General features: G+C 45.4%; 1 protein-coding gene across 1 annotated transcript; it reads right to left on the bottom strand.

Moving 5' to 3' along the window:
* Nucleotides 1-23,904: 23,904 nt before the first annotated feature.
* Nucleotides 23,905-24,837, bottom strand: LOC123345026 (olfactory receptor 1009-like). The gene has a single exon (XM_044981578.1). It carries the CDS (start codon nucleotides 24,835-24,837, stop codon nucleotides 23,905-23,907), a length of 933 nt encoding a protein of 310 aa, XP_044837513.1.
* Nucleotides 24,838-26,271: the final 1,434 nt, after the last annotated feature.

The raw sequence follows: 26,271 nt of genomic DNA, 5'->3' as shown, positions 1-26,271 counted from the left end.
TTTAGTTCAACATATGTTATTAGACTCAATCCAGGGGCAACTGGGTGAAATTTAATGGCCCCTATTATACAGGAAGTCAGAATAGAAGATCTAATGATTTTTTCTGGGCTTAAAAATCGATGAATCTAGGTGCCATGGAAAATTAATGGGATTTAAGCTTTCAAGTCATTTGGGTACTTTTAACCTATCTCTGTCTCTATTCTAATCTATCTCCCCTGTGTCACTGACAACATGGCAGAGAGAAGAGAAAAGCATCTTACCCCTGAAGCTACCTCTAGGCAAATGCAAGCAAATCCAGGGTCAGCCAGCCTGAGGCAACCTATCTGGGTTACCCTTGATCTTTAAAAATGGAATAAAGACCCTCATGAAAGTTACGGCTAACCTTTATATCAATATCTCTAATTCCATCTACTTAAAGTATTTTTATAGTCTTTACATTTATTGGAAATTAGCACCCCTTGACTTTAGCTGCAAGGAGGCCTTTTAATTTAAACTTTATAACACTGCTTTACAGGATATCCTTTGTAAAGTGTGAAGATTTTAGGATGAACGTAAGGCTCCCACCATTTACAATAAAAGCTTAAAAAGACAAAAGCCATATGGCTTGAGTAATTGCATGAAGGAGTAAGATGCTGCCCCTCTCACCCATATTATCTGAAGCTGTTAACTTCTGCAACAAAATACTTTTTTATTAGAAATAAAGTTATATTTGCATGCTTTTATATTGGATCTAAACATAACACTAGGCAAGCAACATTTTGCAACAAAGAGACACCCCTGTGTCATGAAGCTTTTCTAATTGTATGAAGGAGTAAGGTAAAGACAGCCCCCACTCACTCCTGTTATCTGAAGAAACATAACCCCCACCCCTTTTTTAAAAAAGCGTTATCTTTTTCAGTGAAAGATTTTGTAATCATAGGATTACAATTAAATAAAGTGATTAAAAGCTATACTATCACAAATTTTACAAATAACGTAAGCATATTTTTACATTTAAAAAAGATGCAGTTTATTCAACTTCCATAACTAAATAACTATCATCTCTAGCTTACAGGAATGTAGATTGTGGAGACATAAGTTCTGGGGGAATAGCAATATTATACAAACCCCACATGTAAAGAAGGGTTGTACAATAATAAAATACAAGATAAAAAGACATGTTATAGCTTTCTAAATGTTTAATGGAGCTCTTTCAAAAATAATATTAGCTTGCTTTTAAGAGTTTTGCCTAAACAAATTGACCAGAATACAAAAGACAACCCAAGAAAACTGCTTTGCCTTAAATTGATAAGAAATCCAGGGTGCAGTAAAAAAAACAAAAACACATAATTGATTGGTTTTATTATTCTGTGTGTGTGTATATATATATATATATATATATATAAAAGACAAAAGCCACAGCTCGAGTTAAAGTTGGGCCTTGAGCTAATGTTGCAGTTAGGGGAATGTCTGCACTGCAATCACGTGATGTTACTGCAGCTCATGTAGACACACCCGAGTCAGCTTTAATCTATCTAGCTCAGGTATGCAATGGAGCTGCCGCAGCCTGTGCTTCAGCCTGGGCTGTAGCAGCCCACCCGGAACCCTGTGAATTTACTTGCATGGCTAGTCTCAGCTGAAGCATGCGCTGCCGCAGCTTTAATGCTCCAGTAATTGGTAGTTAGAATAAAGCTTTCTGGGGCCTGCCTACACCAGCTGAAATCACACCCAAAGACAAGCCTGTAAATTCAACCCCAAATGTGCAAACTTAATGAGACAGGTGTGAAAAAATGAGGAGAATGGCTTAAAAATCATGAGAGATTAATCTAGACATTTACTGGCATTTTTTTCTCAGAGCCTCTTTTACCTCTTTGTTTCTCAGGCTGTATATGAAGGGATTGGCCATAGGAGTCAGAATGGCGTAGAAGACAGAGAACACTTTGTTGAGGTCTCTGAGTGTGTTGTTTTTTGGTAGCAGATACACAATGATCAGGGTCCCATAGAAAATTGTCACCACAATGAGGTGAGAGGAGCAGGTAGAAAATGCCTTTTGCCTCCTGGTGGTGGAAGGGATTCGCAGGATGGTGGAGATGATACACAGGTAGGATGTCCCAGTTAAAGCAAACGGGGGCAGGGTGAATAAAGCAGATAGAATGGTAAGTAAAAGGTCCACCTGGTAGATGTCGTTGCGGTAGAGATTTATTATTTGTGTAAATTCACGGAAGAAATGATCAATTTCATTGGGGCCGCAGAAAGTTAATTGTAACATCATAAGAATTACTGTGGAACTAGCTAGCAATGCACTTATCCAAACCCTGCTGCTAGCTGGAGGCAGAAACTGCCATTCATAAGGGTTGCATAATGCAGTGGTTTGCATATCACTAGGTACCGATCATAAGACATCGCTACCAGGAGATAACACTCAGTGGCTGCAAAGAAGCCAACAAAGTAACATTGTGTGATGCAGCCACCAACAGAAATGGTCTTGTCCCCAGTCAGGAAACTGACCAGCATCCTGGGCAGGAGGGTGGAGGTGTAACAGGCCTCCAAGCAAGACAAGTTCCCCAGGAAGAAATACATGGCGGTGTGAAGGTGCTGATCAGTCACAACGATGAGGATGTTCCCAGCCATGGTCACAATGTAAATCACAAGGAACACCAGAAAGAGAAGAGTCTCCAGTTTGGGGACAGTCCCAAATCCCAGGAGGATGAACTCTGTGAGGGAGGTTTGATTTCCCTGTTCTGTGTCTGCCATGGCGGAAATGAACCACACTCTACAAGAGAACAAGAACGTCATTTATTAAATATCAATATCACATTATGAATTTACATGCATTAATGTTCAAATGCTCCCTCTCCTTCAGGTCACCTGCCCAAATACTGGGCTGAGCACACAGGCTGGGAGCTTGGAGTCATATAATGGAGGCTTATGACATCTGAGAGTGAATGAGAAAAATTGACATGAAAAGATGCTGCTAAGGCAAGCTGAGATTTGTGTAGAAACCCTATTTTTTTCTGACTGGCAACAGAATAAGCCTTGCTCCATTCACTCTGCTCCCAAGAGCTGACACTAGTGGTGTGCAATGGGAAAACCAGATCACCAGGAGGAGTCTGGCAAATGAAGTTGTAGACACTGGATTCCCTGAATTCTCACAGCCTCTTTTGAGCTGGTAAAACACCCCACAATTCTGCTGGCTGTGAATCGGCTTGGTTTGGACTTCAGAAGCTTCCATTCTCCCTGACAGAAACTAACTCACCATGAGTGAGGTTGTGCCAGTCCAAACCGTCACCTCCTAAACCTTTTTATGTGGTCATCTTTTGATTTCATTTGTGCTCTACTATGCAGATCAGTTTTTAGGCTGCTTTGTGATCATCACATATTAACTTTTAAATTTCTCTGCCAAGGGATATTGTTGATTCAAACTGCTTAGTGACATTCTGAAAATTGAATGATCTTCTCGCTATTGATTATATAGGCTCTGAATACAGAGATGAGGCAGTGACCTCTGGATTATGGTCTAGAGTGGGACCTGAAGTTGGGGCTTTGGGTGAGGGCATCTCAAAGAGTTTTTGTCTGCCTAGAGCACCACATCGGGGATTCTGTGGGCCTGATTTTAGTGGAAATCAGGCAACTGAAAGCATCTCACCTCCCCATCATCATTGCAGTCATTAGCCAGAGAGATGGCCATAGAGTCATTTATAGAGGAAATTCCCAGTCTCTTTATATGGCGAAGCACTCATTGAGGATAATTAAAACCTATTACTGGGGATAATCTAGATAAGAGATAATACTGCAATACATAAACTGGGATTCTAATTGAAGCCCACACCTTGGCTAGAGAACTCAGTTGGATGCCAATTGATAATTTTCTGATGGAAATGTTGATTTATCAAAATCAAAACTTTCTACTGGGATGTGACATTATCAAGGACATTTAGTTTTACATATAAATCAAAATAATTAAATAAATTAAAACAAAATAAAACACTATACAATTATAAAAAAAACAGAAATAAAATATAAAATATAAAATAGTAAAATTAAAATAAACACTATAAAAATAAAAATAAAACTATAAAACTATAAAACATAAAATTAAAATATGAAATGGAAAAAATAAAAATGTAAATATATTAAAAAGAAAAAAATAAACAAATATTTTCAAAAATGGAAAATTTGAAAAAATAAAAATAAAAAAATATAACATTTGAAAGTAAATAAAATAGAAAGAGTAAAAAAATAAAAAGTCATAATTGAAGTGAAATATGCTGAGAGAGAGTCGAGGATCACTTAGGCCTGGTCCACACTAGGACTTTAATTCGAATTTAGCAGCGTTAATTCGAATTAACCGCGCACCCGTCCACACCATGAAGCCATTTAATTCAACATAGAGGGCTCTTTAGTTTGACTTCTGTACTCCTCCCCGACGAGGGGAGTAGCACTAAATTTGACATGGCTATGTCGAATTAGGCTAGGTGTGGATGCAAATTGAACTTAGTAGCTTCGGGAGCTATCCCACACTGCACCACTCTGTTGACGCTCTGGACAGCAGTCCGAGCTTGGATGCTCTGACCAGCCACACAGGAAACGACCCGGGAAAATTTGAATTCCTTTTCCTGTCTGGGCACTTTGAATCTCATGTCTTGATTGGACATTGGGGTGAGCTCAGCAGCACCGGCAACGATGCAGAGCTCTCCAGCAGAGGAGTCCAGGCAATCCCAGAATAGAAAGAGGTCCCCAGCATGGACTGACCAGGAAGTCTTGGATCTGATCGGTGTGTGCGGCGATGAGTCTGTGCTTTCAGAGCTGTGCTCCAACAAACGGAATGCAAAGACCTACGAGAAGGTCTCCAAAGCCATGACAGACAGAGGATACAGCCGGGATGAAATGCAGTGCCGCGTGAAAGTCAAGGAGCTGAGGCAAGGCTACCATAAAATCAAAGCGGCAAACGGACGCTCCGGAGCCAAGCCCCAGATATGCCGCTTCTACGAGGCACTGCATGCCATTCTCGGTGGGTCGGCCACCACTGCCCCACCAGTATGCTTGGACTCTGACGAAGGGATAGTGTCGACGTCCAGTTCCTCGTCGATGTTCGCAGATGGGGAAGATGAGGAAGGAGATGAGGAGGGGGAGGCAGTCGACAGCGCTTACAACGTTGATTTCCCCGACAGCCAGGATCTCTTCATCACCCTCACTGAGATCCCCTACCAACCCTCCGCAGCCATTACCACGGACCCTGAATCAGGAGAAGGATCAGTGGGTACCTGCTTTAAACATGTTAATATTTATTTCTTAAAAGAACAGGAAAATAGACTAGGCGAACAGAAGGTCTATATACAGGGGAATGGAACAGGCATCTTCCGCGGAGGTCTCCAGGAAGCTCTCCTGGAGGTAGTCAAAAAGCCTATGGAGGAGGTTCCTGGGGAGAGCTGGCTTATTGGGTGCTCCGAGGTAGCACACTTTTCCGCGCCACGCTCTCAGCTGGTACTCTGGGACCAGTGCCTTGACGAGCATCGCAGCATAGGGCCCTGGCTTGTGCTGGCTTTCATTCAGCATGCGCTCTCTCTCGTGCTGTGACACCCTCCTCAGGGTGATCTCGCGCACAGACTCCTGCATGTAAGTAGAGTAACTTGTGTACTATTAGTATTGGTAGTGCTTCACTGTTCCTTAGAACAACAAGAAGCGTCACTTTAGAGCCACGTGCTGGAGGCTACAGAGTGGCAGCATACAGGGATCTTTTCCGAGGGAAAACCGCGAGGGGGTGGAACAGGGGCAGAGTTTATGCTTTCAGGATTGCCTGCAGCAAGAGGACAGAGCAGGACATTGACTTTTAAGCAGCCAAAAGCCTTTGGCTTACCATGCCTGGCTGCTCCACGGATTCAGCTTTCCTGACCCGCTTGTCTGGTCTGCAGTGCAATACCCAAGGCAATGAAAGCGAATGCAGACAAATCGAACTTTCCCTAAGTGAGTGCGCATGAGATAGGTGCTGTCCATGGTCTGGTTCACAGACAATGAGTAGACTATGTTTCATTTTTGAGAAAATGTATCTTTGTAAGCAATTCACTCCCTTTTCCCCATCACACAGCTGCAACAGTATCCCGACCTGCTCCACCATGCCCCTCACAGAGGCTGGCGCAGATTAGGCGTCGTAAGAAAAGGACACGGGACGAGATGTTTGCTGAACTTATGGGCTGCTCCAGAGCAGAGGCGGACCAGCAGAGCCAGTGGAGGGAGAACCTCACACAGCAGCAGCGCTCACACACCGAACGGGAGGACAGATAGCATCAGGAGGACCAGCAGGCGACTCAAACTCTGCTTGGACTACTGAGGGAGCAAACGGACATGCTCAGGCGCCTTGTCGATGTTCAGCAGGACCGCAGGCAGGAGGACAGAGCCCCCCTGCACTGTATCTGCAACCGCCCTCCCCCGCCACACACTGCAATACCCACTTCACCCAGAATAACAAGAAGGAGGGGCACCAAGGGCCGTGAAAACTATCACTGCACCACAGTAGACTGATAAATTACCCAAACGTTCACAATCCCTAGATTTTGAAAAGTTCTTACCTTTACTGTGTTGTCGAGTATTAAAAGTAGTTTGCTGTTAATTACTGTTTCTGTCATGTTTCTTTGCTGAAGACTTTCTGTGAAGGGGGGAGATGGGTTTGGTAATTGCATAGGACATTCACCATGAACAGGGTACAGACATGGGGGCAGGATCAACAGCAGGTTACTCACTGAGTGCAGTCACTAGGCACCCTGGTCAGTCTGTGAGGTGTTTTTAATGTTCTGTTCATAGGCGGCAGGTGCCCTGCTCCAGGTATACTTGGAGGTGGGTCTCTCCCCCGGCCCTGCCTGGATTGGGCCCTGGCCCACGCGGGTCTCCCCCCGCCCCATCAATTCCCTGCCTGGAGCAGGTCCCAGCGCCCACCTGCCACCCCTCCCCCGGCGTGTCGCCTCCCCCCCCCCCGCCGCGCTGCGTCCCTACCTGACAGTAGAGCGGCTACCCGCAGAAATGCTGTCTGCTGCCCCAGTGTCCTAGCGCCTGCCATCCACAAATGGCAAGGCAGGTTGCCCTCACCCTGCCCTTCTACCGTAGCCCTGAGCCTCTACAATGCCCCAAACCCTCAGCCCCAGCCACAGCCCGCAACCCCCTACACCTCCTCCCCCTTGCCACACACCCCTCACCCCTTCCTACGCCCCCACCCCCAGCCCAGAGGCTGCACCCAAACTCCGTCCCAAAGCCTATACCCCTCACCCCTTCCTGCACACCCACCTGTAACCGTCCTCCCCCCAGAGACCGCTGTAGAAGCAGTAGCCTATCATTCCTAGAGTCTAGAAGCGGTCTCTACATCACTGCACACCCTACCCACCACAGTCTGTGTCCCTGTTTCAACCCTTTAACGCGAAATCATTATTAAAGGAAAGGTTTTTAAATAACAATGCTCCATTAACTTTATTTTTACACATGTGTTGGAAGGGGCAAACGGGGTGAACGGGGTATGAAACTGCAGAGGAGAGTCAACAGTAACTGGGTAAAGAAACAGGGGCAGGTTCAGCTTCTCTGTAAAGCAACTGGACAGTCATAGGTTACCCTGCTCTCTGAGGAACCTAGCTTTCAAAGCCTCCCAGATGCACAGCGCTTCCCGCTGGGATCTTCTAATGGCACGGCTGTCTGGCTGAGCGTAATCACCAGCCAGGCGATTTGCCTCAACCTCCCATCCCCCCATAAAGGTCTCCCCCTTGCTCTCACAGAGATTGTGGAGCACACAGCAAGCTGCAATAACAATGGGGATATTGTTTTCGCTGAGATCCGAGTGTGTCAGTAAGCTCCGCCATCTCCCCTTGAGACGTCCGAAAGCACACTCCACCACCATTCTGCACTTGCTCAGCCGGTAGTTGAAGAGTTCTTTGTCACTGTCCAGGGTGCCTGTATAGGGCTTCATGAGCCAGGGCATTAGCGGGTAGGCTGGGTCCCCAAGGATCACTGTAGGCATCTGCACATCCCCAACAGTTATTTTGTGGTCCGGGAAGAAACTACCTGCCTGGAGGAGTTTAAACAGACCAGAGTTCCTGCACACACGCGCGTCATGAACCTTGCCCGGCCACCCGACGTTCATGTTGGTAAAGCGTCCCCTATGGTCCACCAGTGCTTGCAGCACCATTGAAAAGTAGCCCTTTCGGTTAATGTACTGGCTGGCCTGGTGGTCCAGTCCCAGGATAGGGATGTGAGTCCCATCTATAGCCCCACCGCAGATTGGGAATCCCATCGCGGCGAAGCCATCTATGACGACCTGGACATTTCCCAGGGTCACTACCTTTGAGAGCAGTAGGTCAACGATTGCGTGGGCTACTTGCATCACAGCAACCCCCACGGTAGATTTGCCAATGCCAAAGTGGTTCGCTACTGACCGGTAGCTGTCTGGCGTGGCAAGTTTCCAGAGGGCTATGGCCACTCGCTTCTGCACAGTTAGGGCTGTTCGCAACCGGGTGTCCTTGCGCTTCAGGGCAGGGGACAGCAACTTACACAGTTCAAGGAAAGTGCCCTTATGCATCCTAAAGTTTCGCAGCCACTGTGATTCATCCCAGACCTGCAGCACTATGCGGTCCCACCAGTCCATGCTTGTTTCCCGGATCCAGGATCGCCGTCCCACAGCATGGACATGACCCATTGCCACCATGATCTCCACGGCGCGGCGTACCGTGCTTTCTGAGAGGTCTGTGCCAGTCTGAGACTTCGTGTCCTCACCGCGGTGCCGTTGCCTCCTCGCCCAATTTCTTAGCATCTGACTGTTGAAGAGGTGTACGATAAGGTGCGAGGAGTTGACAATGGCCATAAGTGCAGCGATGATCGCAGCGGGCTGCATGATTGCAGTGGAGTGCTGTGGCGTCCGCGCTGACACTTATAACAGGAAAAGTGCATGAACTGATTTCCCGCCGGCAGGAGTGACGGTTGAATGCTGACAGTTAGCCAAGACCACCCTCGACACATTTTTTCCCCCAGCATGCATTGGGGGGAAATCCCAGAATTCCAATGGGCAGCGGGGAGTGCGGGAACTGTGGGATAGCTTCCCACAGTGCACTGCTTCCAAAGTCGATGCTGGCCCCATTACTGTGGACTCACACAGTTGAATTAGTGTATTTAGTGTGGATACACAAATTCGACTTCATAAGGTCGATTCCACAAATTCGACTTAAGTTGATTTGAAATAGTCTTGTAGTGTAGACATACCCTTAGTCCCTGATTATGTGAGCAAGAAGTATCTTGGCAAACATCTGAGAGAAAGTATGCTTGGTGTCACCACAGAGGCCTGGCCCATCCCATCCAAGATCCCATCTCCAGCTGTGACCACCCCTGATGCTTCAGAGGAAGGAGACCAAAAAAATCCCCCAAAACAAAAACCCTCCCAGAATACATTCCAAGAGGATGTAAACCCTGAAGCATGAGCTTTAGGAACCTAAGACATAAAGCAAAAATGAAGCCCAGGGCTGCTAAGCCGTGCCCCCCAACATCTCAGGAAATGCAATCATACAGTTGCACTCATAAATGTATCCACCTCTCTCTTAAAACTAATTATGTTTGTGTGTCCCTATAGCTCCTATTGGAAGGTTGTTCCAGAATCTCACCCCTCTGTTGGTGAGAAACCCTCTTCTAATTTCCAGCCTGCATTTGCTCATGGCCAGTTATATAAATTTGTTTTTGTCCAACAAGGAGAGGGAATTAGGAAGAGGAGCTCCACCATAACTTTTATTCCAGTGGTTATGGTGCTCATCTCGGATATGGGAGACCCCTACTCAGTGATGAGCTGCCAAAATATTAACAACCGGTTCCCTCCTCCTCACCCCACGAGGGTGACCCCCCACCCCCCGGGGACTCCTGCCCCGCCCCCCAGGACCCCTGCCCTATCCACCCCCTTCCCTGTCCCTTAACTGCCCCCTGCCACCCCTCCAACCCCTCCTCTTATTCCTGATAGCCCCCCAGAACCCCCCCATCCTACCACCCCTTCTCTCTTTCCTGACTGCCCCTGGAACCCCTGCCCCTTACTGCCTCCTACCGCCCCATCCAATCCCTGGTCCTTCCTGACTGCCCTCCCAGGACCTTTGCACCCTTTCAATTCCCCTGTTCCCTGCCCTCTGACCACCCCCACCCCGCCCTCTATCCAACACCCTCTCCCTGCTCCTTGTCCCCCTTACCCTGCTGCTTGGAGATGGGAGCCGTGCCACCCAGAGTCGGGGCTGGGAGCCACGGGCGCTGGGCTGCAGTCGGGGTCCAGGTCGGCGTCTGGGTCCGGCCCAGAGCCTCACCGCCCAGCCGGAGTCGGGGTCCAACGCTGCTCCGCGCCGCCCGCCAGCCAGAGTCAGAGCCGGGGGCCGGTGCAGAGACGCGCTGCCCAGAGTCGGGCCGGGGTCAGAGCCCCGCCGCTCGCCCGGAGCCGCGCCGTCCGCCCGGCCAGAGTCGGGATCGGGGTCCGGCCCGGAGCCGCGCCGCCCGCCCGCCCGGCCAGAGTCAGGTCCGGGGTCCGGGTCGGCGTCAGGGTCCAGCCCGGAGCCGCCCGCCCAGAGCCGCGCCGCCCGCCCGGCCGGGATCAGAGCCGGGGGCTGGCCCGGAGCCACGCCACCCAGAGTCGGGACCGGGGGCTGGCCTGGAGCTGCGCCGCCTGGCCGGGGACGCGCGGCGCCTCCCCCCACCCCACCCCACTTACCTGCAGGAAGCTGCTGCTGCTTCCTTCTCAGCCCTCCCAGGCTTCCCGCGCTAACCGCTGATTGGCGGGAAGCCTGGAGGGAGAGCCTTCAGAGGAGGAGACAAAGCTGGAGCCAGGTGAGCTGGGACTGGGGGCAGGGCAGGTCAAGGCAGGGAGCTGCTAGAACCTTTGTTAAATTTAGAAGCCCTTTACAACCGGTTCTAAAAGGGTTTCTAAATTTAACAACCGGTTCGCGCGGACCGGTGCGAACTGGCTGCAGCTCACCACTGCCCCTACTTCAAGTGTCTGATGAGGAGAAATGATTGAAATTGCTAGGATTTTTCAATAAAGAGAAATGAGTGTGCCTGGAAAACATTCTCTAGTCACAGGGACATACTTTTGAAAAGAGCCTGATAGAAAATTAGTGGGACTTCTGTTCCTAAGTCACTTAAACTCCTTTGAAAATCTGACTGAATGGGACTTTAGCTCTTTGTTCTGCACATCTGAAAGTCAGGCTTCACATATATACAAGAGTCTATCCTGCCCTCATGAAAGTGAGTAGCTATTTTGACATCAATTTTTAATAGAAATGGGAATGAAGCCAATGTTGTCTCCAATATCCAATCTATGTTTGTCCCCATATGACCCTGTAGAGAAACTAAACCTTTCCTCCATTATCAGCCCATGAGGCAAATATCTAAGCAAAGAGATTGAACTTGTACCAGAACCTAGCTTTCAACATAGGCAGATTCTGTGCAAAGGAAAGTTTCTGAATGGAGACAGGTAAATAGCTGGTCTCAAGGATCAGAACTAGAGCCAGTGTTGTTTAACATATAAATAAATAAATAAAATGGCAGATGAAATTCAGTGCTGATAAATGAAAGTAAAGCACATTGGAAAACATAATCCCAGCTATACACACAAAATGATGGGGTCTAAATTAGCTGTTACCATTCAAGAAAGATCTTGGAGTCACTGTGGATAGTTCTCTGAGAAGATCTGCTCAATGTGCAGCAGCAGTCAAGAAAACTAACAGAATGTTAGGCACCATTAGGAAAGGGACAGATGAGAAGACAGACAATATCATAATACCACTATATAAATTCATGGTACACCTACACCATGAATACTGAGTGAAGTTCTGGTCACCCCATCTCAAAAACGATATATCGGAATTGGAAAAAGTACAGAGAAGGGCAACAAAAATGATTATGGGTATGGAACAGCTTCCATATGAGGAGAGATTAAAAAGACTGGGGCTGTTTGGCTTGGAAAAGAGGGGAATATGATATGAAATCATGAATGGTGTGGAGAAAGTGAATAAGGTAGTGTTATTTACATCTTCACAAAACACATGAACGAGGAGCCACTCTCTGAAATTAATAGGCAGCAGGTTGAATACAAACGAACGGAAGTATTTCTTCACACTATGCTCAGTCAAGCTGTAGAACTTGTTGCCAGGGGACGTTGTGAAGGCCAAAAGTATAACTGGGTACAAAAAGAAATACATAATTTCATGGAGGAATTGGTCCATCAAAGGCTATTAGCCAATGTAGTCAGGGACTCACCCCCGCTCTCAGGGAGTCCATAAACCGCTGGCAGCTAGAAGCTGGGACTGGACAACGGCGGATGGATCACTCAACAAATTGCTCTATTCTCTTCGCTCCTTCTGAAGCATCTGACACTGGCCACGGATGGAAAACAGGATACGGGATATAAGGACCATTGGTCTGACCAAGTATGGCCAGACTTACATTCAGGGCCGGATCCAGACCCCAGCGCGCCAAGCGCGTGCTTGGGGCGGCATTTTGCCTGCAGGGCGGCAGGCGGGTCCGGCGGCCCTTCCACAGTCATGCCTGCGGGAGGTCCACTGGAACCACGGGTCCAGCGGACTCCCGCAGGCATGACTGCGGACGGTTCGCTGGTCCCGCGGCTCGGGTGGTCCTCCCGCAGGCATGACTGCAGATGATCCACCGGAGCCGCGGGACCAGCGAACCCTCCGCAGCTGCGGGAGGTCCACTGGAGCCGCAGGACCAGCGAACCCTCTGCAGTCATGCCTGCGGGAGGTCCGCTGGTCCCGCTGCTCCGGTGCACCTCCCGCAGGCATGATTGCTTGGGGCGGCCAAATTCTTAGAGCCGCCCCTGCTTACATTCTTATTAAAACTAAGTGTCTTCTCCAGAGAATACCCTACCACTAACCTCCCCATAAAACACACAAACGCTCTCCAAAAAAAGAAAATACAGCTAACATGCACCAAATAAACTCCGTTTTCTCAGTGCTGCCTTCAGAAATAGAGAGAGAGAGATGAGTGATTCAAGTAGTAGCTGGGTTCCCAACCACAACCCCTTTGTTGCAACTCATTCAGTGTGAGCATACAGTGCGGTTGTAGCTGTCTCTGTCTCAGGATATTTGAGAGACAAGGGAGGGGTGAGATAATATCTTTTATTGGACTAACTTCAGTTGGTGAGAGAGAAGAACTCTGTCTGGCTCAAAAACTTGTCTCTCTCACCAACCGAAGCTGGTCCAATAAAAGATATTACCTCATCTACCTTGCCTCTGCGTGAGCAGACTGCTGCATCCAGGCAAAAGTCTGTTGAGAGACCCATGCCTAGATAAGGAGGGGGGGTGGAAATCTGGTCATGTGTAAAGGAAAGGATAAAATAAGATGAACAAGGAATAAAAATATGAATCAACTCACCTGCCTTTTAAATGTGGATCATAAAAATGGTTTTCTCTTTCTGTTGCCTTAGTCTGTTTATCTGCCTACTTACTGATTTGTCTGTCTAGTCTCTCTATCTGCCTCTGCAATTCCCCATGGCAGGATATCAACTCTTCTTTGCTCCACTTCCAGGGATAACCCTACCTACCTTGTCAGATGAAACAGTCTGGAGTAAAGAACCTTTCCTCATTTGACTCTAAGACTAAGAGCTCATTAGTGAGAGTTGTTTAAACGCTGTCTTGTTCCCCTGGGACAAGATCCCTGCAGATCACTCTCGGAAACAAGCTATGTGTAATACTGATCTGGGTCAGTCCTTAAGTAGCAATTTACCATGCATAAGAATGAGAGTACTGAAGTTTGGATTGCCAAAGGAGCCTAATGGATTTAGGTAACCAATCTCAGTGCCAGGCTTGGATTTTAAAAGTGCCCTAGGAGCTAGACCCCCAAACAGCAAACCATTTCATCTCCCATATGCTCCATTGACAATGCTAGCCATAAAGTGAATGGAGCAAAGAGACTGCATGAGATGGTAGGGAAAAAATAGGAGAAGAGAGTAAGGAGGGTGGGGGAAACAAAAGCAAACAAAAAAAACCCCAAAACTCCTAAGCAGTATTGCTTGACCCTGTGCTATTTGCAAATTTGACACCTATTCACCAAATATTTTCATGCATAGGAAAAGAAAGTCTAATTTGACAATCCTGCATATGGAAGCATCCCCTATACCTTTAACTGGGGTACTTGGATGTGGGGGAAACTCATTCACTTCTCACCTCTGCTTGCTGTGGAGAAGAGCTTTGAAGTTAGGGCTCCCATCTCTCAGGAAAGTGCTCTATTCTCTGGGCTATAAGGTATTTTAGAGTAGGGCTTTCTCAGGCTCTCCTGATGAAGCTGTTCACATTGTAGAAATCAGCAGCACATCGGCAACAGCAGATAAAGGATATATCACTAGAATGCAGCCATGGTGGCATGTAGAATGGATTTCCATCTTAGATTCACCCTTGCAAGTTTTCTTGCTTCCACACGAGTTAGTATGGGAGGATTTAGGTTTCTTAAATTCCTCAAAATTGCATCTTCCAATCTTATTCATGGTCACCCTTATGCTCTTCTTCCTTTGACCTCAGATTAATAAACCTTCAGTACAAAAGTGTACCTTCTTCTGCACATTGGACATGACCCCACGATTGCAGCCATCTTCTTCTCAACTGATGCAAGACTGCAACTAGCTGGGATCATCTAAGTATGTCCTCACTTGTGAAAAAATCAAACTGTGACACTCTGTACTTTGAGGGAATGCCCTGTAATCCCCATCTTTATCATTTGTAATTAGTTGTGATATTTCATATAAGGCGTGCCATGTAAGGTATCATGGAAAAGGTTATGACCTGCTGAAACCCATTGTTCTACCTAAATAGGTACATCTTGAGTGCATATGAAGTTATGAGATTGTGCTCTATGATTCTCATTGAAACAGGCTGTAAATTTGGGAGTCACCCAGATGCTAGTTTCCCCAGAGACTACAAGAAGGGAGGTGACGAAGTGCCCAGGGGTGTGTGAAATTGGCCATCAACAACTATTGTCCAGCAAGGGAGGTACAATTAAATGACTTATCTGCACAAGACCATACCTGTGACTCAGCAATGCCCCAGCCACGCCTGGACTTGTTTTTTTCCAAGTACATGGACTAAGAGTACAAAATAATAGAACATAGGACGAAGCATGATGGCCCCTTTTACTCTCCCCCGCACCTGTACTGAAGGCAACAAGAGTGCTGGAGCTGAGGAGACTGGTCCCAGGCCTAATAGGGAAGGTCTGTGTATCAAAGACTGTAGCCAACCTGCAATATCCAGTGGGGTGAGAAAAACTGCTTGAATTAGATATTGCCCAAATCATAAGGTTGAGCATTTAGACAGTGAGCTTAGCTTTTATTTTCTTTTGGTAACTTCTCTGACTTTTTGTCTATCACTTATATTCTACCTTTTGCAGTCAAACTTATTTTTATGTTTATCCTCACCAGTGAGTTTGTCTGAAGTGTTTGGCAAATCTGCTCAGGTTACAAAGGCTGGTGCATGGTCACTTTCCCCTGAAGAAGTGGCAAACTAATCAATGCAAGACAGTATATTCCTGAGATACAAGGCTGGGAGCAGGGCAGGATTTGGCTGGTGCCTTTCTCTGTGTGTTTTGTAAGTGGCTATGGGAGCATTTATGCAATGTAGCTGGGCATGGGGCTCCACATGCTGCTGGACTGAGTGATAACAGCACCTGGAGTGGTTTGATGCCTTTCACTAGCAGAGCACTGTAAGATACAAACCAGGCTAGTGAATTGAGGGTGCACTGCAGTCCCATAGTTGCTATGGTTGCTACCCAGGGATCCCGTCCCACAAACCAACAGATGTTAAAAATCTGCTGTATTTTTGACACTGAATACTGTCTAGTTTCCTCCTCAGCTATTGTTAATGGATATATTTCTCCTCCATATAACACAGTTGGCATGGCTACCACATTGAACACTCATCTCTTAGATGTCACATAGACATTCTGCCACCCAAACGGAAGCATTTGAAGATGCTGAAATGCCACCGATGCAAGACTGATCATACGTGTGTGTCCTTCAGATATAGAACCTTCTGCTGTCAACCCGCTACCAAGATAGATACAACTATTCACCATTCAAAGCCATTGACATGTACATGCACAGCACTATTCCATTCAGTTCCATTTTATAGGAGGCATTCATGGCTTTGGTTTTATCATCATAGATTATGTTATTTTTCTCAACCGTTGGTCACTAGTCACTCCAAGTAAGGCAATACCAACTTCATATTCAAGATCGACTCAAGATGAATCTCTAAATAATACACATCCTACCTGGGCCTCAATCAGTCTGTGACACTCTGTGTCTGAAAGCAGGACCCTGCCCCCCCATAGTCACACTGCCATACATTTGTGATATATTTTGTACAAAGTAGATCATGAAATGTAGTAATGGAAAAGTTACAATCTATCATTTATGATCATTCTTTGTGTATTCATGTATTATCTTTGTATCTACAGTTATGAATATTAAGTAGGTACCAGTATTTCAGATGTTTGCTACAGGGGGTGACACCCACCAGGTATTTACATCTTGTCTGGCCAACGCATTGTGAACTGAGTATTCAAGTTAATGGCCCATTAGTGAACACTTAACTCTCCCAATGGACCATAGAAGAAACCTGTCCCCGCCTGAGGGCCCTTCCTGTAAATTTTCTAGCTGAAGTATGGGTGATGGCTGCTATTGTGCTAAACATGTAAGGGCATGTGACTTGCTCATGTAACCCTGACTCCATCTTGTAAACTGTATTTTTTTCAGAAACTTGGCTGGGGGCTGTGTTTGAAACTGTAAAACTCCACCCAGTGGAGGAAGCTATAAAAGAAGGAGAGTGACGTCATGGCTTGTTCTCTCTCCCACCACAACTCAACACCTGAAGGAACATCTGGAAAACAAAGACTCTGAACTGGGGATGGGGTCCCAGGCTGAAAGAATTTCTAGCCTACATACTAAAGAACTATTTGTATGATCTATCAGGGTGAGACATTGCTTGATTCAAATCTTGTTCAGTTATTAGAACCCAGACTGCGATTTTATTGGATTTCTTAAACTAACTTTGATCTATACGCTTACTACTTGTAATCACTTCAAATCTATCTTGTGCAGTCAGTAAACTTACTATTATGTTTATTCTTACTAGTGAATTTGTCTGAAGTGTTTGGTAAATCTACTCAGGTTGCAAAGGCTGTCAAGGTCCACTTCCCTTAAAGAAGAGTCAGATCAATTAATACTTTTTCATTGTTCGAGACATGATCTTGAGCAGTGCAAGACAGTATATCCCTGAGGTGCAAGGCTGGGAGCATCTGGTTGGTTCCTTTCTCTCTGAGATTTCATGAGTGGCTCTGAGAGCATTCATGCAATGTAGCTGGGTGTCAGACTTCACATGCTGCTGCACTGAGTGACAAAGGCACCTGGAGAGAGGTTTGCTGCTTGTCAGTAACAGAGCATTTTGAGACCCACCCCAGGCTGGTGAATTCAGGGGGCACAGCTGTTCCACAGTATCGGGTTGCACCCCGTCACATCATCCAATAGTGTATTCTAACATTAAATACTCTAAAGCATACCTTAAATCATAACTGTCGCACCAATGATTCTACAGAACACCAGCCTGCAATACAGCTGTTTACCCTCACATAAATCAATGTACCATGGTACTGTTCCTCTATGTAGCACACGGGTGAAGCCATATCCACAGCACCGATTGATACAGTAAGTCAAACCCGGGTGTGTTGCATCACATCGGGGTCACCATTTGTTGCATCACAGGAGCAGGAACGAAGTCTAACAGTCAAGTGTGGTCACAAGCAGAGAGAGCTCTTTATTCCACGCCAGCAGGCTCTTATATACACAATTATATTAGGCAATCAGGCAATGACTAACAGGTTAATTAGATCTACACAGGCACAGCTGTGACCTCATAGGATAATTATCATCCTACACACCTGTCTAACTTTCCCAGCACAATCAACTCGTCCCAGAAGCCCAAACATCTCACATTCCTTATCCCACATCTCCCCCCTGTATTCAAAATCAAAAGGAAAGGGAAAAGGAAAAAGGAAGAAAAGAATAAAGGTGTTAGCAAAATATTTCCAACTCATGACAGCATAACACTATAATCTATCACGAACCGAAATTAAACTTTATACAACCAACCTATGACCATGCAATCCTTAACATATCACAGATTAATTAGCTACAAATTATAACATTTATCACAAAAGACACAACTTCCAAAACCTTTCTTAAATCCTTAACATGAAAAAAGGATTTAATTTTCATATTAGCAAAGGTAGAAACACCAAACAAACAAAAACAAAACACAACAAACAAATGATGTAAATTCTGCAGGATTCCCCCCTCTCTATTAAACACCAACTTATGCTGTTACCAAAATATCCCTCAAGTGTCAGGTGATCAAACTGACACTGAGGGTGGGGGGATTCTAAAGAAAACACATCAAACCACATAACAACACAACAACAATTCTGGCCAGAAGACAGACAACACAAAACACAACACTTTTTTTTTTTTTTTTTTACACTCTAAATAATAATTGCATGGTACACTGAATGCTATACAGCCAACACAAAATCTCTTTCAGGCACAGCAAAAATCATTTCAAACAAGAAAAGTCCTGACAGAGCTAGCAAATAGTTCTCCTCCGGGGGCTCTGGTTCCACGGCGATCTTTGCATCTCAACCAGTCTCACATCCTCTGTGTCACACAATCAGCACAAACGAGACATTAGTGCAGAGGAAACAAGTCAGATGTACATAATAAATCTCCCAGCAGGTGTGCACTCCCTGCTCCAGGAACAACACTTGCACCTCATCGTTCAGCTGATTGTGCTGCTCTATCAAGCCAGCGCACTCCCGCCCGCCATAGGCGATGCAAACTCTCTGTCCTGGATGGAGCTGTGAGCGGTTCAGGTCTGGGAAGCTGGGCATCGTGCTATTCTCCTCTCCCTGCTCCCTGCACCGACCGCCCTCATACAAAGCCAGGTGGAAAAACACTCTGCTGAGCTCTACCTGCAACACGGGGATCCGGGCTGTCCCCAGCATCCTATCTGCCAAGGAGCTGGGCGTAGAAACGCGGGCGCCCAACAGGAAGCATTTCCCCAGGCGCCTGGACAGCACGCTCGCCATCTTGACAGTCTCCTGCTCCGCTGACACAATGGTTCCCATATAGCTGCTCACCTCTAGGTTCGGGTATGCCTCCCTTTTCGGGCGTCCTGCGGCTCCCAGCTGCTTAGCACTATGCTCAAATGCGCCCCTCTTTTCGGGCGTCCTGCGCCTCCCTTTTCGGGCGTCCTGCGCCTCCCTTTTTGGGCGTCCTGCGGCTCCCAGCCGCTTAGCACTGTGCTCAGATGCGCCCCTCTTTTCGGGCGTCCTGCGCCTCCCTTTTTGGGCATCCTGCGGCTCCCAGCCGCTTAGCACTGTGCTCAGATGCGCCCCTCTTTTCGGGCGTCCTGCGCCTCCCTTTTCGGGCGCCTCGCAGCTCCCAGCCGCTCGCTCGGACGCCCTGCGGTTCCAAGCCACTTGTCACTGAGACCCAGGTGTGTCTCCCCCTTTTTTTTTTTTTTTTTTTTCTCTTTTCAGGCAACCGATACTATAGCCCGCAGCTTCTCCGCCATTTGTTGCATCACATCGGGGTCACCATTTGTTGCATCACAGGAGCAGGAACGAAGTCTAACAGTCAAGTGTGGTCACAAGCAGAGAGAGCTCTTTATTCCACGCCAGCAGGCTCTTATATACACAATTATATTAGGCAATCAGGCAACGACTAACAGGTTAATTAGATCTACACAGGCACAGCTGTGACCTCATAGGATAATTATCATCCTACACACCTGTCTAACTTTCCCAGCACAATCAACTCGTCCCAGAAGCCCAAACATCTCACATTCCTTATCCCACACGGGTGTAAATTCTATAAACACAATGGTACCATCCTTTGGTCACTCGAGTAGTTTTTCAGTAACATTTTTTCTCTCTCTACTAATGTGATGCTTTTAGTACCATATAATGGAAAGGATATTTCACCCCAAAGGGGTCTGTCTGGGCTGTAGGGGAAGAGGCTTTTTCCAATACTTGCCTAACACTTTACATTTTGTGTGTGTCTACACAGTCAGCTAGGAGTGTGATTTCCATCTCACGCAGACATACTCACGGTAGCTCTCTTTGAGGTAGCTGACTCAAAATAGTAATGTAGCTGCTGTAGTACAGGACGTGGCGTATGTTGGCATGGGCTAGGTGTGCCAAACCTATGGATAGGGTTCAGGCAGGTTTTCATTCAGTGAAACTAGTCTGTGCCTCCACTCACTGCTGCCTATGATAACTACTGCTACACTGCTAATTTTGGAATGCTAGCTCCAGGAACTGGGAATCCCACCTCTAGCTCATAGTGCAGACACAGCCATAATGGACATTAAGAGTCAATGTGTTAAAGGCTGTAGCCTTCTGTACTTGGGGAGCACTGGAACCAGTTTGAGCAGGCTGGATCACACTGGGGGAACAATACACAGACACACAGGAGAATCTGAGCAGGCCAAGAGAATACAAATCACACAGCTTCTGTCCCTGTAATTTAAGAGTGAAGCCAAACTAATTTAGCTTCTAGTGAAGTATGAGATTAAGTATGTGTGCAGGGCTCTTGTAGGAGCTGTCCAACAAGTACCAAAGGGTTTTTCTCTGGTTTCCAGTTCATCACATCTCAGCTCAGACCAAGGTCATCGCCTGATTCTGAGTCATTGTTTTCTCCAGTTTGGCTCTTTAAATAGACCTTGACTAGGTAATCAGCCAGACAATGGGTATCTGCTCAAAGTGTAGCTTCAAAAGGGATGGTTTCTAGGTGGGTCATTTGCATAATCTTCACTCCCATGAATTTCCTTGAAAATCCACTTCTCATGTATTATCCCCAAAAGGCCTTTGAAGTCCCCAATATCTCCCAGCAATTGCCTTCCTTTTAAAGAAGCTCCACACAATCCTACAATAGTGCACAAACATTTGCATTTTAATACAATGAACCCCAAAGAGATTAAACGTAATTCAATCAGGTTTGTCCAGGATGTTACAGGACCTTGTCATATCTGTCACAATGCCACTCTTACAATATAGTGTCTGAACCTCTTGCTGTGCTTACTCAACTCCCATCTTCTTACAGCCTTACTCCCATCTATATGGGGTTGACTGTTCGCGTCCTTTTTTTTCCATTCCTGTCTGTCTTGAATACTATTCTTTGGAAACTCTGCAGCTAATCGTATGACATCCATCCATCTAGTTATGGGTCTGCCAACCCTTCCCTTACCCTCCATTTCTAAGTTGAACTCCCTGTTTCCTATATAGTCTTCTGATTTTCTTTTCTGATGGCCAAACCATCTATTTCTGGACTCCCTCAGCTTTTCTATAACTTATACCATCTTCACATTTCCCCTACTTCACTCATTCCAAACATGGTCCATCCATGTAACTCCAAGCACCCATCTTTACATTTTCATTTCCATTGTATTCAATATCTGCTCCTGTCTCTTCCTCGGTGCCCAGAATCCAGAATCCTTTGAAAGTGCAGGCCTAATTAACATCTTGCAGATCTCACTTTTCAATTTGGTAGGTTTAGTAAAATACAAATGCTCATATAAATAGGCATATAACACCCAATCCAGCAAAAGTTTTTACTCCTGTGAATGTTGTAAACATGAATAATTTTATTGAAATTAAGTGTGAGTACGGACTATTAGCATGACTGTAAATCTGTCTGCAGGTTTGGGACTATGACAGGTTAGATCACAGAAACCCTCTGGTAGCTGCCACCTGATGTGCCAAGAATACTTCTACCCCTGTCTTCCCCACCAGCCTGGGACCCCAGCACCCTGTCTTGCTGAGCCAGACACGCCCGTCTGCTCCAACACAGACCTGGGTCTGAATTAATTGCCGCAAAGCTGCAGGTTTACTTGAAAGCAGCTTACAGAAGTGTTTCTGTCTTTAACACTCAGATGCCCAACTCCCAATGGAGTCTAAACCCAAATAAATCCATTTTACCCTGTATAAAGCTTATACAGGGTAAACTCATAAATTGTTCACCCTCTATAACACCGATAGAGAGATATGCAAGGCTGTTTGCCCATCCAGGTATTAACACATTCTCTGAGTTAATTAATAAGTAAAAAATGAGTTTATTGAATACAGACAGTAGGATTTAAGTAGTTCCAAGTAGTAACAGACAAAACAAAGTCACCAAGCAAAATAAAATAAAACTCGCAAATCTATGTCTAATCAAACTGAATACAGATAATCTCACCCTCAGAGATGCTTCAGTAAGTTTTTTCCTCAGACTGGACACCTTCCACACCTGGGCACAATTCTATCCCCTGGTACAGCTCTTGTTCCAGCTCAGGTGGTAGCTAGGGGATTCTTCATGATGGCTCCACTTTTTACTGTCCACCCACTTATATATCTTTTGCATAAGAAGGGGGAATCCTTTGTCCCTCTGGGTTCCCATCCCTCCTCTCAATGGAAAAGCACCAGGTTAAAGATGGATTCCAGTTCATGTGCCATTATTACATGTCACTGTAAGACCCCCAAGCCTTCATTCCTTCCAGCCTGGCTCACAGGAAGGCTTGCCTACAAATAGAGCCATCTACACTCAATTGCCCTGGTTAATGGAAGCCATTAAAATTCTAAACCACCATTAATGGCCCACACTTTGCATAATTACAATAGGCATTCAAAGTTATATTTCATATTTCTTGTTTCAGATACAAGAGTGACACCTTTATACAAATAGGATGACCACACTCAGTAGATAATAAGCTTTGTAAAGATACCTTTTGCATGAAGCATATTTCAGTTGCTTTATATTCACCCATTAGCATATTTTTATAAAATCATATAGACTGCAACATCACAGGGATCATACATGATGTAGATTAGTTTCAGGTATTCTATAAATGGAAGTCTTGTAAGCCTCAGTTTGAGGTCTGAATGCAGACAGGCTGTAGGGGTATGTCCATTTAGTCTAAACATTCAAGTGCATTCAGTATCATGTCTGTAGATCAGACGAGATTCACAAAAACAGAGAAAGGAAGAAGCCCATTCAGTGGAGACCTCCTCTCTTTCTTCCTGTAGGATTTTCGTAGGGTGAGGCTGATGGTTTGGTGAGCGACTGTTGGGAGGGAGCTCTTTGCATGTGCGGATGGCATGAAGATTAGACAGTGGAACTTTTTTTTGCAACACATTACATTTTTTATCTTAATGTAGCGAAATTCAGAAAAGGTTTAGATACAAATATTTTGGGTTATTATAATTAATTCTGAAAACATATTCTAAAGGGATATTAAACATGTTTCAGACATTAAGCCAATGTCTATTTATATACAATTCTACTGTGAGGAGCTGAATATACCACAGCTCTCTACTGTGAAACTTTCTGACCATCTGGTTCTGGTCACTGTCAGAAACAAGATACTAAGCTAGATATGGCCCTCAGCCTGGACTCAGTTCTTATGTTCCCATCACACAGTGTGTCAGAATTGAGCAGTTTTCTTCAGAAACATCTGTGACCCACAAAGATCCCAAAGTAGTTTCTGTGTATTAATTTGGATCCATAAACAGGCCCAAAGTGTCCTTATAACTAGTCAATGTCTCACATTAAATTGTATTAAACAAGGTTCAGAGTTTGGTATGCAGAGACGTCACTCTTCTTAGTACCTTGACAAACATAGCATTAAAAATCCCATTTTATAACCTTTTATTAAAGATACAGACAAGGCGACAAAACAGTTAAAGCGTTTGAAATGTAAAATATTAAATCAGCAGCTGAGGTTTATCACAATGTGACCATCAGTTACCTGACTTGAGAATGTCTCAAACACAAGTTAGCCACAGTTCTCTGCTCTTGTATTTTAAAATATATATATATGTAATTTAAGATCATCAGCACTACTTGAGAAACTTCAATTTCCCCAATGTTTTCCCTAGTGCTATTTTCACCTCCTTGTTTTTCAGGCTGTAGATGATGGGGTTTAACATGGGGGTCAAGATGCTGTACTGGATGGAGAATATTTCATCCAGAACCACAGAGGAGACTGAGCTGGGTTTTGTGTACTGGAAAAAGGCTGTCAGGTACCATAAAACAACCACAATAAGATGGGAGCTGCAGGTGGAGAAGGCTTTATGCCTGCCCGCCGCAGACCGTATCCTCAGGATGCTGGAGATGATGTGAATGTAGGAGATCAGTGTGAGGAGGAAGGAGCTTGACCCAAATATCACAACAGAAGTAAGTAGCACCACTTGATTGGTGAGGGTGTCTGTGCAGGATCGTTGCAATAGAAGAGGGAGCTCACAGCTGAAATGGTTGATTTCATTGGGCCCACAGAAATGCAGCTTGGAGGTAAAAACAGTGTTAAGCAGGGCATGGAAGAAGCCTATTGCCCATGAGCCACTCACCAGGTGAACGCAGATCCCTTTGCTCATTCTCTCCATGTAACGCAATGGGTCACAGATGGCAGCGTAGCGGTCATAAGCCATCGCTGAGAGAATGAAAATTTCAGCACCCATCGAGAGGATGATGAAGAACATCTGGACAATGCAGCCATTGACAGAAATACTTTTGTGCTCTACTACGAAGTTCCTCAGCGCGTTAGGCACCGTGACTGAGGAATAGCAGATGTCAAGAAAGGATAAATGGAAGAGAAAGAAGTACATTGGGGTGTGAAGGTGAGAATCAGCTCTTATCACGACCATGATCACTATGTTACTACCCAGAGTGATTAGGTAAATAACTAAAAACACAGAGAAGAGGAAAATCTGCATCTGTGGGTCGCTGGAAAGGTTCCGGAGAATAAATTCGTTCACTGTGGTTTGATTTTCCATTGATATTTATTTGGGAAAACTGTAACCTGTAAGACCAATAAATAAATAAATTTAATTTAACAAAACATAAGTTAATTAAAATGGCATGTGGAGATTATCTTTTCAGTTGAATGAATGCAAAGAGAGCACTATTCTATCTTGTAAAATAATGTATTTAAATAGACAAGATTAGAGAAATAGACAGCAATGAACTAGTTGGAATTTGTGTGTTGTACAGAGACAAAATGAGACAGATGGGGACCAAAGTCCTTTTGTGTAACTTCCACTTTAAGCACCTAAATTGCAGAATCAGGCCCGACAGGTATTCACAAAATCCCTGCCAGGCTGGGACTATGGGATAGTCTGATGCGGTCCTCGCTTAGCCTCGCCTGTTAATCTGTTCCACTGTGGTTAAATAATTAAAATCATTGAAGAAAGGGGACTTGATCTCCTGCATCCAGGGTGAGGGCCCTAACCAGAAGACTATAAAGCCTTTGCTCACTTGCTGTTTCTCTCTGGCCTAATAACACTTTCATCTGTCCCTCTAACATCAGCAGAGATACAGCTGTTTTTACTCCAGCTGGGGATCCGGCCCCTTTACTCCAATGGAGCTATGGCTGAGTCACACCCACTGGGGATCTGGCCAATTCTATAAGTACCTCTTTGTCTATTACATTTTGTAAATTTTGTACAGCAATGGGTTTTGGCCTTTTTTCATTTGTGGACCCCTAAAAAATTTGAATAGAGGTGCAGACCCCATTGGAAATCTTAGACATGGTCTACGGACCTCCAGGGGTCTCCAAACCACAGGTTCAAAACCACTCTTGGAGAGTATTTACTATCTATAGTATATAATTTGATTCATCACTATTAAAAAAACTAGGATATCAATAATAAATAAATAAATAATAAACCCCAGGGACCTAGAAATACTGGTTTAAGACCCAGCATATTGTATAGACTGACAACCAAACCAAATAGAAAGAATACAGGCAACTTGATAATTATTCTGAGTGCCATAGAGGGGGCTTCCAAAGAGCTTAGATGTATGACAGGCTCCTCCACCTGCAAGGTGAGTTGTGTGGACGCGGGTAACCTCAGGTGGATATCATGCTGCTGTCCAAACTATCCAAGGAAACCAGAGATAGTTTTCAACAAAAGAGTGAAAAGGACCTCAGTGCAAACCAAGAAGTAATCTAAGGCTGGATTTTGGCAAAACCAGAACAGAGAGCCTGAAGAAAAATGAATTCTCCAACACAGGAAGGAAAGAAAAACCGAGAAAATAATGACTGAACGTATACTCACTGGACAACAGAGCTTAATTGCAAAGAGGAGTATTTACAGAAATGGAGATTGAAAGCCTGAAAAGGGAAATGAGTCATGTTGACCCACCAGCAAACATTTTGGTAGGAGCAAATGATAAAGGATAAACAGAAGCCACAAATGGAAGAAAAA

The sequence above is a fragment of the Mauremys mutica genome, chromosome 12 (assembly GCF_020497125.1).
Source record: "Mauremys mutica isolate MM-2020 ecotype Southern chromosome 12, ASM2049712v1, whole genome shotgun sequence".
NCBI lineage: Eukaryota > Metazoa > Chordata > Testudines > Geoemydidae > Mauremys > Mauremys mutica.
This window is presented reverse-complemented; position numbering and strand designations above follow the sequence as displayed.

What these genes read in the sequence shown, in the direction of transcription:
- LOC123345026 (XM_044981578.1), bottom strand. Translation starts at nt 24,837, where the DNA reads ATGGAAAATCAAACCACAGTGAACGAATTTATTCTCCGGAACCTTTCC.